We start from the raw sequence: 17,423 nt of genomic DNA on the forward strand, positions 1-17,423 counted from the left end.
TTTACTAGTTAAAAATGTGGGTTCAGTGTTTTGAGGGTTTTTTGGTTTTGGTTTGGGGGGTTGGTAGATATTCCATAGGAATTGGCTTCATACTCAGAGTTCCTTTTGTGTGTGGGTGTGTGTGTGTTATCTTTTTAGGGCCACGCTCATGGCATATGGAGGTTCCCAGGATAGGGGCTGAATTGGAGCCACCAGCCACAGCCACAGCCACACCAGATCCAGGTTGTGTCTGTGACCTACATACACCACAGCTCACAGCAACACTGGATCCTTAACCCACTGAGCAAGGCCAGGGATTAAACCTGCATCCTCATAGATACCAGTCAGATTAGTTTCCGCTGAGCCACAGCGGAACTCCCTACATTTAGAGTTCTACATTCTTTCTGGATAGTATTCCGAAAGAGGAAATGTTACATTCATTATGTAGTATTGAATAGTCCTGAATTTCTTTTACATTAAAAAAGTTACAATACATATCACTTACATGTGGAATATAAAATGTGCAACAAACTAGTAAATATAACTTAAAAAAAAAGAACAGATTCAAAGATATAGAGGCCAAATTAGTGGTTACCTTTGGGGAGGGGAAATATAGGGGCAAAGGATTAAGAGATACAAACTATTAAAATAAGCTGTGAGGATATATTGTACAACACGGAATATAACCAATATATTTTTAATAACTATAAATGGAGTATAGCCGTTAAAAATTGTGAATCCCTGTACTGTACACCTGTAACTTACATTATACATCAATCATAATTCAATTTTTTTTAAAAAGTTGCAGTCACTACATGGTGATAAATTAATTCCTTTTGTATAACGAAGCAGGAGCCTTTTTTCTGCTGGAAGCAATAGATCCATTGAGTTTGGGGGGAAAATTAAAGGCCATATATCGATCCCTGGCCTCAGTGGGTTGAGGATCTGGCGCTGCTGTGAGCTGTGATGTAGGTCGCAAATGCGGCTCGGATCCTGCATTGCTGTGGCTGTGGTGCAGGCCGGCAGCTGTAGCTCTGATTCAACCCCTAGCCTGAGAATCTCCATATGCTGCAGGTGGGGCCCTAAAAGGCAAAAAAAAAAAAAAAAACAAAAAAAAAAACAAAAACAGAAAGTAATGTTAATTTATTTCATTTCAGAATTGTCCATGGACTTCCCGTGTGGCTCACAACAGAATTGTCCAATGGGTGGTTTATGTAACAATTTTTTAAATTGTTTTTATGATTTTCAGCTTGGGAAAGTGTGCCTAAGTTATTATATATCCTTAAAAGAAGGTTGTAAGGATGAAGCTCAAGCAAAAAAGGCAGAACAGGGAGTTCTCTTGTGGCTCACTGGGTTAAGGATCTGACGTTGCCACTGCAGTGGCTTGGGTCACTGCTGTGGCACAGGTTTGATCCCTGGCTGGGGAACTTCCACATGCCAGGGGTATGCCCAAAAAAGAAGGAAAAAAAGGCAGAATGTTAGAGAAACTAGGGAGTTCCCTTTGTAGTTCAGCAGTTAATGAACCCAACTAGGATCCATGAGCTTGTGAGTTTGATCTCTGTCCTTGCTCAGTGGATTAAGAATCCGGTGTTTCCCTAGGCTGTGGTGTAGGTCGCAGACGTGGCTTGGATCTGGCATTGCTGTGACTGTGGCATAGGCTGGTGGCTCTAGCTCTGAATCAATCCCTAGCCTGGGAACTTTGTATGCCGCAGGTGCAGCTCTAAAAAGCAAAAAATAAAGTTCCCAGAAGCATTATCAAGAATAAATATTTATCATGGTACTGTCCACTTTGTGAGTTCAGTCTTGTTATTCCTTGAAATTCTAATGTTCTGCTAAGGCGTTTTCACAGCTCCTCATCATTTCTACATCTGTGAGTGAGTCTATGCAGAGATTATGCTGAGTGAGCTAGTTAGTTAACAGCAGCTATGGATTAGTGGGGATTAGGTTCTGTGTACTCCTTTAGCGGTAACTATAGTGTTATTACAGACTAAATTCAGCCTTGTCCATTTTTTTTATCTGTCATTTCTGGATTCATTAAATATTGCATGTTAATTTTTAGGTCTATAATACTCATTTCTTATACTTAAAGTGATGGTCACATTACCTTATTGTAGATATATTTTGTGTAACTTTACTAGATTTAGCAAATTTGAATTTACAGTGAGAGTGTATTACAGAGCCCTATGAAAATGCATACCTGCTCTCCAGAACCCTTAGGCTTGGACCACATATAGAGTTCATTTGGGATTTCTCAGGTTCCTCTGAATATGTTCTTTCTCATTGCGATTGCCATAAATTTTGATGAGGAGGCAAAGCCACACAGACCCTTTTGCCTTGGTTAAATCTAATTCTTATCTGACACCATCATGCTCATCTGGTTCAGGAAAGAGCAGGAAGCTTCTGATGATTAGACTAAAGAAACTTGGTAGTATAAATATGACAGACAAGCTTGCCCTGGTGAGTGATTTCTAGTCTAAAAATGGTTCTGGTTGCTGCTTCTGAGAAAACTGGTTTGAAATTGGAACCAACAGGACTTTGATGCTGGTAAGGCTATCTAAAATTGTGATGCCAAGTGTTGACAGTGGCTTTGCTACTTCCTAGTTTGTGACTTGAGTGAGTTACTTAACCTTTTTGTGCCTCAGCTCTTCTATCTATAAAATGGGCATAATAATCGTACTTATCTAACACTTTAAGTTACTGACAGTATTAGTGTTTAGTAATGGAGTTCCCTTAACAGCATAGTAGTTTAAGGATCTGGTATTGTCCATGTAGCAGCCCAAGTTGCTGCTATGGTGCAGGTTCAATCCATGGCCCTAGAACTTTCCCATGCTGCAGGCAAGACCAAAAAAAAAGGCAGGGGTGGGGGTGGGGATAGGCACTTTAGCATAACACCTGGCATGTAGTAAGTTTTCAATAAATGCTAGTTGCCATTATTATTATCCATGTAAAATCTGTATTCAACTTACCTTTATTACTTCTCAATCCAGGGGTACTTTCCAGAAATGCACAGGTCTTTTCCTTGACATTTTACTATAAAATTGTAGAATGCTAACTTTGAAATGTGCCTATATGTAGGAGAAAGTTTCTTCCAAAATTGCTAAAAGCAAGCATCTGGAACATGGTTGAAGGGTAATGGATCTGATTTGTATAATTGTAAATATATTCACAAGTGTTTACACAGTACTTAAAGGAAAATATTTGTGTGGTCACTAGATTTATGGCCAAGTGTATAGACATTTATTCTTTCTTCATGTCAGAAACTATTTTACCTGGTAGTTTTGTTCTAAAAACTGACAAGTAATACTGATAGGTTCAGGGTTAATTACATAAACTCCTGAAAGAGATTAAGCTGAATATCACAAAAGTTTGGTTTTGACAAAAAAAATTTTAGGTCCTTTGACTCCTATAGGATGAGTAAGAGAGGAAAGAGGTGATATGATTGTCTCTTGTTAAAACTGATTTGTTTTCTACTCAAGAACGAATAAGACATATATCCTTTTTGTATTTGACCTCTTAAAATCTATAAAAAAATTGTGGAGATGAAATTTGATTATCAAGATAAAGTTCTTTTTAATTTTCAGATTTCAACTATTGCAGAAAGCGAAGATTCACAGGAGTCAGTGGATAGTGTAACTGATTCCCAAAAACGAAGAGAAATTCTTTCAAGGAGGCCTTCCTACAGGTATGGAATTTAGTAATTTAAAAAATTTAGGGAGCTCCCATCGTGGCTCAGTGGTTAACGAATCCAACTAGGAACCATGAGGTTGTTGCTTTGATCCCTGGCCTTGCTCAGTGGGTTAAGGATCTGGCATTGCTGTGAGCTGTGCTGTAGGTAGCAGACGCAGCTTGGATCTGGCGTTGTCGTGGCTCTGGCATAGGCTGATGGCTGCAGCTCCCATTAGACTCCTAGCCTGGGAACCTCCATATGCCACAGGTGCGGCCCTAGAAAAGGCAAAAAGACAAAAAAAAAAAATTAGGGAGTTCCCACTGTGGCTCAGCAGTAAAGAACCTGACTACTATCTATGAGGTAATGGGTTCCATCTCTGGCCTTGCTCAGTAGATTAAGGATCCATTGTCGCCATGAGCTATGGTGTAGGTCACAGACAGGGCTTGTGGCTGTGGTTCCGATTCGACCCCCAGCCTGGGAACTTCCATATGCTACAAGTGTGGTCCTAAAAAGAAAAAAAAAATTTAGAATCAAAGAAACACTTAGATTGTTACAGATGAAGAGATGTCAGAAGACCAGTTAGCTGCTTGATTCAGGACTGTGCAGAATACTTCTCTTCATTTTGAGTAGCTTCTCTGAAATAAGTTGAAGCTTATATCATACAGAATAAAGTACTTCTTACTCTGAACAGTTCTGGATAAACAACGGGTTTTTTTTACCTCTGTTTTTGCAGACTATGCTGGCTTGCTGCTTTTTTTCTGTTTAAAAAAAAAAAAGTTTGGAGTGCATTTGATAAGGTTATGGCATTTTTTTAGTTATACATCAGTTTTGCAACTACACTATGTACTTTGGAGCCCATTTGCAAGCCATTTCTTATGCCATGCTACTTAGCATAATTTCGTAATTTAATAGTTGTTTAGGGTGATGTTTTGCTGATACTCCCTAATTTTAGGGGCACCTTACTATAGTTTTGTGTTTAGCTAAAGAAGTTCCCTAACCCAGAGCCCTGGTGGCCTAGGGATTAAAGGGCCGGGCAGGAGTTCCCGTTGTGGCTCAGTGGTTAACAAATCCGACTAGGAACCATGAGGTTGCGGGTTCGATCCCTGGCCTCACTCAGTGGGTTAAAGATCCGGTGTTGCCGTGAGCTGTAGTGTAGGTCGCAGACTCAGCTCGGATCCCGTGTTGCTATGGCTGTGGTGTAGGCCAGTGGCTACAGCTCCAATTAGACCCCTAGCCTGGGAACCTCCATATGCCACGGGTGCGGCCGTAAAAGGACAAAAAAGGAGGGGGGGCATTGTCACTGTAGCAGCTTGGGTCACTGCTGTGGCACCAGTTGGATCCTTGGCCTGGGAACTTGGCATCCATGGGCACTGGAGGAAAAAAAAAGCGATATTGTCTGACCCATGCCTTGCCTCCAAAATGAACCTAAACCATTCTTAATAGAAACTGGCTCCATATTAGTTATCTCCAGGAAGAGAATTCTGCAAATCTTCATGAGCTTACTTCAGAGTTTAATAAAACTTTAAACTTATTTTTCAAAATATAGCTAGTTTTATATTTTAGCTTTGAAATATATCTCATGTTAGTATATAAGACATTTGAGGAGTTTCCCTTGTAGCCCAGTGGTAATGAACCCAACTGGGACCCATGAGTACATGGGTTTGAACCCTGGCCTTGCTTAGTAAGTTAAGGATCGGGCATTGCCATGAGCTGTGGCATAGGTGGTAAACACAGCTTGGATCCCGAGTTGCTGTGGCTGTGATATAGGCTGGCAGCTGCAGCTCCGATTCAACCCCTAGCCTGGGAACTTCTGTATGCCACAGGTGCAGCCCTAAAAAGACCAAAAAAAAAGACATTTTTATTCTAAAGCAAATGCAACCAGGTACTAAGAAACAAGCCACATGGCTTCCCTCTTTATAAATTCTAGGCAAATCTTAGTTGTAGACCTTATAAAATATGAGTTTTATTTTGTAAAAAAAATCTTTTATTTGCCTTGATTAGCTTATAATTATATCCCAGCAAAGATAATTTAAATAATAATACTTTAATTAAGAATCAGAAGGAGTTCCCATGGTGGTGCAGTGGTTAACGAATCTGACTAGGAACGATGAGGTTGTGGGTTCGATCCCTGGCCTCGCTCAGTGGGTTAAGGATCTGGCGTTGCTGTGAGCTGTGGTGTGGGTCACAGATGTGGCTCAGATCCCACGTTGCTGTGGCTCTGGTGTTGGCCGGTGGCTGCAGCTCCTATTAGACCCCTAGCCTGGGAACCTCCATATGCCGCAGGAGTGGCTCAAGAAAACAAAAAGACCAAAAAAAAAAAAAAGAAGAAGAAGAATCAGATAGAAGATGCCTGAGCCCACACATGTGTAAAGAAAGCTTTAATTTTATGAAAGATAGTGGAATATTCCCTTACGATCAAACCTTCAGTGGAATGTAATATTATTTTGCTTTTAGTTTATGAACTCGAAATCTAGCCTCTATTCTATGTCTTGATTATAACAAGATCTTTATCAAAATTGTTTTTTTATTAAAGTATAGTTGATTTACAGTATGCCAATTTCTGCTGTACAGCAAAGTGGCTCAGACATACATACATATATATACACACATTCTTTTTTCTTTTTCTTATATTATTTTCCATCATGGTCTATCCCTGCAGATTGAATATAGTTCCCTGTGCTATACAGTAGGACCTTACTGTTTATCCATTCTAAATATAATAGTTTGCATCTACTAACCCCAAACTCCCAGTCCATCCTATATCCCACCTCCCCCTTGGCAACCGCAAGTCTGTTCTCTATGTCTGTGAGTCTCTTTAACAAAATTCTTGGTATTTTTGTGAAGTTGAACAAATAGGAATTCTGGCTAGTTTTTATTGGAACAGCCCAGCTTTATTGTGATCAGTTTTTACCCAGAGGAAGTCCTTAAAGGGTTCTCACTTGTTCTCATCTGGCTTGGTACTTTTACCATGAATTTAGCTGAAAAAGATAGAAGTCATGCTTATCAAATTTGCAAATGTCATAAACTTAAAGGGCTAAGTACCCAAATAGATGATAGAATAAGTATTTTGAAAAGATCGTAGCAGTCAAGGGAGGTAGATTAAAACAAATAAGATGAAATGTTGGTGGTAATTGTAAAATTTCTGGACTTGAGTTTAAGATCAATCAGTTATTCAAATACAGGATTCTGGATTAAGAATTCATCTAAAAAAGATAATTATGTTCTTTTATTATCATTTATTAGATGTGGTTGCCAAAAAACCCCAATACATTGCAATACGCTGTAAGATTACGTTGGTTTTAAAAAAGCAAACAGGAGTTCCTGTTGTGGCGCAGCGGAAACAAATCTGACTAGGAACCATGAGGTTGTGGCTTCGATCCCTGGCCTTGCTCAGTGGGTTAAAGATCGGTATTGCCGTGGGCTGTGGTGTAGGTTGAAGACGCGGCTTGGATCCCATGTTGCTATGGTTCTGGTGTAGGCTGGCAGCTACAGCTCCAATTAGCCCCCTAGCCTGAGACCCTCCATATGCTGCGGGTGCAGCTAAAAAGCAAAAGTAATTTAAAACACAAACAACCAACATCTAGATTAAGGGGCGGAATTAGTTCTACTACTGAGGCCACATCTGGAATACACTCTAAGAAAAAGTAAACTGTATTTCTTAAGGGGAGAATGTCCAAGATGGTCTGGAATAACAATTTGAGAAAGTGGAAAAAAAGACTAAGAATGATTAATGGCTTCATGCAAGAGACAAGTAGGTGTATTTGCAGGTCTAGAATAGTAGCTTTTAAACTTTTTTTTTTTTAAATCACAGTAACAAATCTATTTTTACGGTTTTCTCTCTCTCTGCATATATATAAACAGACACACACACACCTATATATTTAGGCATCTGAAGCAAAATTTCCACAAGGTAGTACTTACCCTTATGTATGCTCTAGAGACCAATACTGCTCAAAATATGATCCACAGACCAGACTGATAAATCAGCATCTGGTTAGAAATGCAAATTCTCAGGCACCTACCCTATACTTAGTGAATGAGAATCTCTAGGGAGGGGACCTAGGAATCTTGTCTGTGTTTTAACATGCTCTTCCAGAGCTTATTCTGTATACAGAAGTTTGAAAAACTGTTCTAGAACAGTGATAGCCAAATCGTGCTCTGTTGACCAGCTGTTGGTTCACAAGCTGTTTAAATATTTTCCTCTTTCACCCTCATTCTTACACAAAGGTATCAAGCTGTTATTTGAATGAGCCTTAGTTTATTCAACCATTCTCTTATATGCGGGCATGGAGATTGTTTCTAGTTTTTTGCAGTTGCGATCGGTGCTGCCATGAAAAATATTATGCGTGTGTATTTTCATACTGTTGGAAGTATTCCTTAAGGGTAAATTCCCTAACACATTTGATTTCCCAAATTCCCTCCATAAGGGTTGTGTCATTTTTCTACTTCTAGTAGCAGTGTACGAGACTGCATTTTCTCACAGCTTTGCTAATAGGATATATTGTTATCCTTTGTTTTATTTTTACCAATCTGAAAGTTGAGAACTTAAAAATTAGGTTTTTGTTCTTCTTTTCCTCTTAATTTGTATTTGATTGATTGATTGATATTTGTCTTTTAAGGGCCACACCCACAGCATATGGAGCTTCCCAGACTAGGGATCGAACTGGAGCTGTACCCACTGGCCTATGCTACAGCCACAGCAACTCCAGAACCAAGACACGTCTGCAACCTACACCACAGCTGACGGCAACGCTGGATCCTTAACCCCTGAGCGAGGTCCGGGATTGAACGCACAACCTCATGGTTCCTAGTTGGATTGTTTCCACTGTGCCATGACCTCCCCTTAAGTTTTACGTTATTTGTATGTTAGGGATATTGGACCTTTATCTGTAATATATGTAAATGTTTTTCGTAGTATTATTGATCACCTTTTGACTTTATTTTTGGTGTTCTTTGCCATGCAAAAGAATTTTATTTCCTGTAGTTAATTTTATTAATCTCTTCTTTAATTGCACCTGGATTTTGAATCAGTCTTTCTTTATATTCTTTTTTTTTTTTTTTGGTGCCGAAACCTGGGAACGAATCTTTATATTCATCTTAAAGAGAAATAAATACATCGGTGTTTTTTACATTTTCAACATCCGTCATAAGTGTTATCAGCTCTGCCAGTTTTCTCATTGTTTCCTCTTCCTTGGTATTTAGCTTATAAATGTTACTTTTAATTGATAGAGTTCTCTATTTTTCTAGGAAAATTTTGAATGATTTATCTTCTGACGCACCAGGAGTGCCAAGGATTGAAGAAGAGAAGTCTGAAGAGGAGACTTCAGCACCTGCCATCACCACTGTAACGGTGCCAACTCCGATTTACCAAACTAGCAGTGGACAGTATAGTGAGTAATAGATATTTCTGTTTTGGAAAATGAGATGAAAAACTAATGGCCGCATTCTCCTTAAAGTAATCTTATAAAGCACCAGCTCTTTTCTCAAACTCAATTGCCGTTATTACATTTCCTTTACTGTTGAATATGCAGTTTTGTAACAAAAGTATTTTCTTCAGGGTTTTAGTAAGGATTGTTCAAGTATGTAAGACCTTTAAATGCCCCCTTGTTTTGTGCAAATGTATGGAGAGTCTTAGAAGTTTTTCAGACCACTACTTCAAACTGTATTTTAGTCCTTATGTAGTATATGATGTTAATCGAAAACATGAATTTTTCAGATAATCATTCTTCAGTTGTATTTCAGGCCAAAAATGGTCTCATAGTCATCTATTTTAATAATTCATCTTTCCTTCTAAAAGTAGCATTTTAAAATTGTATTACTATTTCAAGGTGGGGGTCGATAGGCTTGGTTACAGTTTACCAGCACATTCATTATTATTCCTTTTAAAATAAATGGTAGTGTAATGAATTATAATGTAAACATAGGACTGATGAAATTAAGAGGATACTTTTTGTGCCACAGAAAGTAAAGCTTTCTTTTGCAGAATTGTCAAAGTTTGTATTTCTCTGATGTCTCTGACACTTAGGTCTCTCTTCTTATCTTTTACCTAAATCTTTTAGAAAGTACTTCTGAGGTTTGCTTTTATTTGATCAAGTGATTTGTGTGAATGGTACCCTTTTCTCTTTTCCGCTGTCTTTTCCCCCTCCCAAAGTGCCTCACACATTGATGTCTTCATTTTGATTTGTTCATTAAATCCAGTGCTGGCCATCATATAGTTTTTCTTCTTCTCTTCCTTAATTACAAATTAAATGTACACATTGAAAGTCTTTTGCTGAATGAATTTTCTAATGCCTTGGGGGTAATATGTCAGAAATATGTACAAAAGTTTGACTCCCAAGTTCAGTTTTCCAGTTAAAGATCAGCCTTGGTTTGTGTAACCTATTTGCATTTCAACTGCATTAAAAGTAAGTAGCAGATTTTTTAGCTCTACCAAAGCTGAAATTTAATAGTAAGTAGAAGTCAGGCGTTTCTGACTAAGTTTCTTATCCATTCTGTAAATTCAGTCATCTTTTTCTTTCTTAAGTTCTTTGTTCTTAGTTGGCAGAAATAAGTACTATCTATATATGTGTGTATGTGGGTTTTGGGCCTGATATACAAATAGTTTGAGTTATTCAAGGTGTGCATTCTAAGTCATTGGTACATGCACTTTATTTTTCTCCAATGTTAGGAAACCTGAAGGATACAGAATACTCCTGTGATTAATAGCAGTGATTCACTTATTGCAGTGAGTCTCACTTAAACTAGAAAATGTGCTGTTTAGGAAAGAGGCATATCAGAATCTCAAATAGGGAAATGAAGTCGAGGGAAGTAAAGCTGAGAAAAGTAGATGTTTAGTTAGTTTGGCACACTCCTCCCCTCTAGCAACTGACAGTTATTATTTTTAAAAGTTATTTTTTTGAGTTTTTAAAAGCTTCATATGTTATCTTTATCCCTTATTCTCTCTGTGTATGCACACATGGCCTTGATGGTGCTGATTAACAGTATGTTGTCATTAACAATAAAAATAATGACCACTTATATTTACAACAATATCAATTACTTAACTTATAAAACAAATACATGCTTGTAAAAATTCAAGTGGTAGTTTATAATATTAATTAAAATAGCCTTTCCATCTTTCCCCAGTAACAAGAGTTTACTACATATCCTTCCATTCTTTTTTTTTTTATATATATATAGCTTTTTTTTTTTTTTTCCTATTTTTTGGGCCGCTCCTGCGGCATATGGAGGTTCCCAGGCTATGGGTCCAATTGGAGCTGTAGCCGCCGGCCTACGCCAGAGCCACAGCAACGCGGGATCCGAGCCACGTCTGCAACCTACACCACAGCTCATGGTAACATCGGATCGTTAACCCACTGAGCAAGGGCAGGGACCGAACCTGCAACCTCGTGGTTCCTAGTTGGATTCATTAACTACTGCACCACGACAGGAACTCCCTATCCTTCCATTCTTTTTCATTCTATTTATACATAGACGTTGTGTATCTTTAAACAAGTGAGACCTACATTATTTATATACCATAGACAAATGTACGCATATCTAGTTATGTGTATGGTTTCTTTAATAGCTGCATTGTGTTTTGCTTAATAAATATAACATTTATTTCAAAAATCACACACACTAATGAACATTTAGGACATTGCTACTGTTTCAGACAATGCTATAAGAACATTCTAATATATGTAGTATCCAGTGGGGTAGCACCCAAAAAGTGGAATTGTTGAGTCCAAGCCATCCTGCCGAGTGACCCTTCCCGGTGCCTACACTAGTTTGTACTACTTCAATTTTTTGTTGTTGTTGTCTTTTTGCCTTTTCTAGGACTGCACCTGCAGTGTATCGAGGTTCCCAGGCTATGGGTCTAATCGGAGCTGTACCTGCCAAGCCTACACCAGAGCCACAGCAACGCAGGATCTGAGCCATGTCTGCAACCTACACCACAGCTCACCGCAACGCCGGATCCTTAACCCACTGAGCTAGGCCAGGGATCGAACACACTCGTTAACCACTGAGCCACCACGGGAACTCCAATATATATATTTTTTAAATTAATACTTTTACTTGTTTTATCCCTTACTTGGTTCATAGTTCCTTGATAATAAAGTCTTATTTGAGACATTCTGTTCTTAGATAGGAACACCTGTTTCTATCATTTTGAACTTCAATTTTTTTGTTTCACTAAATAAAACTAACCCATTGCGTTTTCTTCGCCATTTTGGCTACTCGAAATCGCAGCTAAGTTTGTTTAATTATATTCTTTCCTTCCTCTAGATTTTTGTGGTAGAACCATTATATATACCTAGAGCCACATCAGTTACTTGACTTCTTTTTCTTCCTTTTTTCTTTTGCCACAGGTGAAGCATATGAACGTTCCCAGGCTAAGGGTCTAATCGGAGCTGCAGCTGCTGGCCACCACAGCCACAGCCATAGCAATGCCAGATCTGAGCTGCATATGCAACCTATACCAAAACTCACGGCAACTCCAGATCCTTAACCCTCCCAGCTGGGCCAGGGATTGAACCTGCATCCTCTTAGATATTAGTTGGGTTCCTTACCCCTGAGCCACAATGGGAACTCCCTGTCATTTTATTTTTGTTTCAACTAATTTAGTGGGGTTTTTTTAATCTATGTTTTTTGTTTTTATCTTTTGTCTTTTTAGGGCCACACCTGCAGCATATGGAGGTTCCCAGGCTAGGAGTCTAATCGGAGCTGTTACTGCCGGCCTACACCAGAGCCACAGCAGTGCCAGACCCCAGCCGCGTCTTTGACCTACACCACAGATCTTGGCAACGCCAGATCCTTAACCCACTGCGTGAGGCCAGGGATTGAACCTGCAGCCTCATGGTTCCTAGTCAAATTCCTTTCTGCTGCACCACAACGGGAACTCCTAACCTGTGTTTTATTGTATGTAAGTTTTCTTTTACATTTTCTTCATATTATGGTAAAAGCATTATATTGATTTTTAAAATTTTATTTTATTGAAGTATAATTGATTTACAGTGTTGCATTAGTTTCTGCTTTATAACAAAGTAATTGTTATACCTGTATATTCTTTTTCGTATTATTTTACATTATGGTTTATTGCAGGATATTTAATATAGTTCCCTATGCTATACAGTAGGACCTTGTTGTTTATCCATTCTATATATGATAGTTTGTATTTGCTATTTTCAAACTCCCAATCTATATCCCTCCCCTGAAATTAGTTTTATTGAAGGCTGTCATAAGTATTTTTGGAATAATCAAGTGTATAAATAAATATTAAGAGAAGAACAATGGTAGAATCAGACTTCAGTTTTCAGAGTACTTTCATATATACCTGATTTCATTTGATTTTTTATAACAATTGTACTTAGTGGCTAGAACCAGATGTTTTTATTTTTACAGAAGAGATAACAGATTCAAATAATAGTTTAGTGATAGAACTTGGATTAGAATCCAGATTTCCTGATTTCTAGTTTTCTTCTTCTTTCCTCCCACCTTGACTACATTGGTATATAGTCAAGAAGAAAGCTTTGTATGTTGAATACAGTGGAATTTACTTATTTAACTCTGTATGAGAAATTGTAGTTTGATTCTGTTAACCTTCTGATTCTTTCAAGTTAACCTGCAGTATTAATCTCAGAATAGGTCTTACATACTCCTTTTTTCCTTGTCTAAGATAAGTAAAATTTATGGGATTAGTTAGTTAGAGTGGATGGGTTATATATCCCAGTATCTTAATTTCCATAGGCATTATTTACTAAACTAAATCATAGCAAATAACTTATTTTTTCCTGATTGAATCATAAGTAACCCAATTTTCCATATATAAATGACTCAGGATATTAGGTACCCAGAGCTGGTTGACAGTTGATCCCAAACTAATTCCCTAACAGACAAAAAAAATAACACATTCAAGTCAGACATTCTGACTTAGTTTAAAATCCATTATGCAATTTTATATTAAATATTGTGATTCTTAGTTCTTCTCTTTCTGGAATTCTTGAAGTCTAACAGGGAAATTTTCTTATTAGTTTTCTCCATGTATTATAGCATAAAGGTTAATTCAGGAGTTCCTGTAGCGCAGTGGAAACGAATCTAACTAGGAACCATGAGGTTTCGGGTTTGATCCCTGGCCTCACTCAGGGGTTGAGGATCTGGTGTTGCCATGAGCTGTGGTGTAGGTCGTATCCTGCACTGCTGTGGCTATGGTGTAGGCTGGCAGCTGTAGCTCCGATTTGACCCCTAATTTGGGAACCTCCATATGTTGCAGGTGTGGCCCTAATAAGCAAAAAAAAAAGTTAATTCAGTTTTTTTATATAAAGTGATGTTAGTATCAGCCAAATTTGATTCCATTGTAACACTTATTCCTTTTAGTAAGTGTGATTAATTCATGAATAATCAATGGATCTTACCCGAGAATGCTTGAATATGTAACTTATTTTTATCTAAATGATATTCTTGGGTTCTTATTTTAAACTCCATGAGAGGTCTGTGATAATTAAATTCCATTGCTCATTTCAATTGTTTCATTGAGTGGACTTTTGTTATAGTTTATGCATTGCTAAGTGAGTCAGAGAACAGAATGTATTACTGAACTGCTTTATTAATTATGCACTTAAACAGTCATTTATTGGGTGTCTATTACATGCCCATATCTGTGCTAATAAGTACATGAACATAAAAAAGAAAAATATTTGTAGTTAATGCCAGAATGAAGGAGTATAGATCACAGAATGGTGCCTTCTTTGAACCAAATAACTTCAAAAAGTATTTAATATTCTCTCATTTATTTTTGTAAGATTATTAAAAGACCTTATTATAAATTATAATGTCATTCATAGAGTACATTGATGATCTAGAAATTGGATTAGGTTTTCTGAGCAGAAAGTTACTTGAATATATAAAATCCGTCCATGAGGATGCAGGTTCGATCCCTGGCCTCTATCAGTGGGTTACGGACCCGGCGTTGCCGTGAGCTGTGTTGTAGGTCACAGATGCAGCTCAGATCTGGTGTTGCTGTACCTGTGGTGTAGGCTGGTGGCTTACCTCTGAATCAACCCCTAGCCGGTGAACCTCCATATGCTGCAGGTGCGGCCCCAAAGAAAATAAAATCCGTCCCAGTAATGTTATTTGCTGTATTAATTTCTCTTAGATTATGTCTAATTTTTTTTATTACTCAAATAAATTTATCACATCCGTAGTTGTATAATGATCATAACAATCCAATTTCACAAGATTTCCATCCCATAACCCAAGCACATCCCCCCACCCCCCAAACTGTCTCCTCTAGAGACCATAAGTTTTTCAAGGTCTGTGAGTCAGCATCTGTTCTGCAAAGAAGTTCAGTCTGTCCTTTTTTTCAGATTCCACATGTCAGTGAAAGCATTTGATGTCGTGTTTCATTGTATGGCTGACTTCACTTAGCATGATAGTTTCTAGGTCCATCCCTGTTGCTAAGAATGCAGATATTTCATTCTTTTTAATAGCTGAGTAATATTCCATTGTGTTTATGTACCATATCTTCTTGATGCACTCCTCTGTCGATGGACACTGAGGTTGTTTCCATGTTTTGGCTATTGTAAATAGTGCTGCAATGAACATTGGAGTACATGTGTCTTTGCGAGTCGTGGTTCTCTCTGGATAGATGCCCAGGAGTGGGATTGCTGGATCAAATGGTAGTTCTATGTTTAGTTTTCTGAGGCATCTCCATACTGTTTTCCACAGTGGTTGCACCAATTTGCAATCCCACCAACAGTGTACTAGGGTTCCTTTTTCTGCACACCCTCTCCAGCACTTCTTGTTTGTAGACTTTTGGATGATGGCCATTCTGGCTGGTGTAAGGTGGTCCCTCAGAGTGGTTTTGATTTGCATTTCCCTAATAATGAGTGATGTTGAACATCTTTTCGTGTGTTTCTCGGCCATTTGTATGTTGTCTTTGGAGAACTGTCTGTTTAGATCTTCTGCCCATTTTTGGATGGGGTTGTTTGTTTTTTTGGTATGGAGCTGCAGAAGGTGTTTGTAAATTTTGGAGGTGAATCCCTTGTCAGTTGATTCACTTGCAAAGATTTTCTCCCATTCTGTGGGTTGTCTTTTTGTTTTGTTTAGGGTTTCCTTTGCTGTGCAGAAACTTTTCAGTTTGATTAGGTCCCATTTGTTTATTTTTGTTTTTATTGTCAATACTCTAAGAGGTGGCTCTGAGAAGATGTTGCTGTTGTTTATGTCAGAGAGTGTTTGGCCTCTGTTTTCCTCTAAGAGTTTGATAGTGTCTGGTCTTTTATCTAGGTCTTTCATCCATTTTTGTGTATGGTGTTAGTGTCCTAATTTCATTCTTTTCCATGTGGCTGTCCAGTTTTCCCAGCACCACTTCTTGAACAAGCTGTCCTTTCTCCAATGTGTATTCTTGCCTCCTTTGTCATAGATGAGTTGGCTGTAGGTGTGTGGGTTTAATTCTGGGCTTTAGATTATGTCTTACAAATTATGTCTGCTTTGAATTTAGTGTGTGTATAAGTCTTACATGGTATTAATTAAACTTGTAACAGTAAAATCCATTGGGTTTTAGTTGCCATTACCCAGGGAGGAGCAATTCAGCTGGCTAACAATGGTACCGATGGGGTACAAGGCCTGCAGACATTAACCATGACCAATGCAGCTGCCACTCAGCCGGGTACTACCATCCTACAGTATGCCCAGACCACTGATGGACAGCAGATCTTAGTGCCCAGCAACCAAGTTGTTGTTCAAGGTAAGAGAATTCAAAATTCACAGGTGTGGTAAATTCTTTGAGAGGTTAAAATTTTATAAACTCAGAAAAAGTAAGTATGATACTGCAAAGCACCATTAAAGTATAGTTTATTTTTCTTTGTTATAGATAATATTTTTCACGAGCTCTTCTTCCATTATTCCAATTGGACCAAAATGTCATGGCATAAAAACAACTATTTTTAGTTTTAAAATTATAGCACTTTTTTTGGTTATAGGAGAAATGGGGTAAATTAGAGGCAAAGGCAATAAAATTTTAGTAGTTAGAAAAGCTAGATTGTAAATCTAACTATGTAGCTTTGCTCTGTGACCTTGAATAAAACCCAGTCTCCCTGGGCCTTATCTTTTTTCATGTGTCAGATGAAAAGTTGAACTTAATCACTGATGAGAAACTTGGAAGTTCAGAATTTTGTTTTTATGCTTTGTAGTCAAAAGAAATTTACATCTTCATTTCTAAGATCATCAGTTTTTATTTCAAAAGAAAGAATTATAGTTGTCTCTGAGGCAGCACAGGTTTGATCCCCCAGCCCAGAGCAGTGGGTTAAGGATCGGGCATTGCTGCAGCTATGGCGTAGGTCACAGCTGAGGCCAAAAACGAAGGAAGAAAGCAAGCATTATATTCTGAAAAAGCTTATACCAGCATGCAAGTCTGCTGCTCTCTAAGCAAAAGTTATCATTAAATCCTTGATGAATTGTAGAAATAGCTTTTTTCTCTTTACTTTTAATTTTTAAATTTTCTTCATATTTGTTTCAGGAATCTTTATGAGTAGGAGTTAATCATCTTTCTTTGAGTTCATTTGAATATTTTAAAAATATGATTTATGCCAGATTTAAAATTTACATATTTAGGAAATAGTCTTTTTAAAAATTTTATTGGAATAATAAATCTGCTTCTAAAAATATTTTCATTAATAGTGTTTTACCTCTGTTAGGTAATGACAGGTGTGCCCCTTCACTGTGGATGATTAATTTTGAATAATCCTGAAACACCCACTAGAGAGTCATAATTTATTTAAAAGGCCCTAATGTTTTTACA

The 17,423-nt window shown here is 37.9% G+C and overlaps 1 protein-coding gene across 9 annotated transcripts in view; it reads left to right on the top strand.

Annotated features, from left to right (window-relative positions):
- Positions 1-17,423, top strand: part of CREB1 (cAMP responsive element binding protein 1) — a 67,617-nt gene that overhangs the window by 33,097 nt on the left and 17,097 nt on the right. For 8 of the 9 annotated variants that reach the window (XR_007134074.1, XM_047773349.1, XM_047773348.1 and 5 more), the window contains 3 exons: positions 3,561-3,661; positions 8,894-9,036; positions 16,188-16,370. Coding sequence is in view for 7 of the 9 variants with exons in the window: in XM_047773349.1 (XP_047629305.1) it covers positions 3,561-3,661; positions 8,894-9,036; positions 16,188-16,370 (427 nt within the window). In the remaining 2 variants the exon portion in view is untranslated. Of the gene's footprint in view, positions 1-3,560; positions 3,662-8,893; positions 9,037-16,187; positions 16,371-17,423 lie in introns of those variants that run through there. The other variant, XM_047773355.1, reaches the window with a different exon arrangement.

Source organism: Phacochoerus africanus, chromosome 3, assembly GCF_016906955.1.
Source record: "Phacochoerus africanus isolate WHEZ1 chromosome 3, ROS_Pafr_v1, whole genome shotgun sequence".
Classification (NCBI taxonomy): Eukaryota; Metazoa; Chordata; class Mammalia; order Artiodactyla; family Suidae; genus Phacochoerus; species Phacochoerus africanus.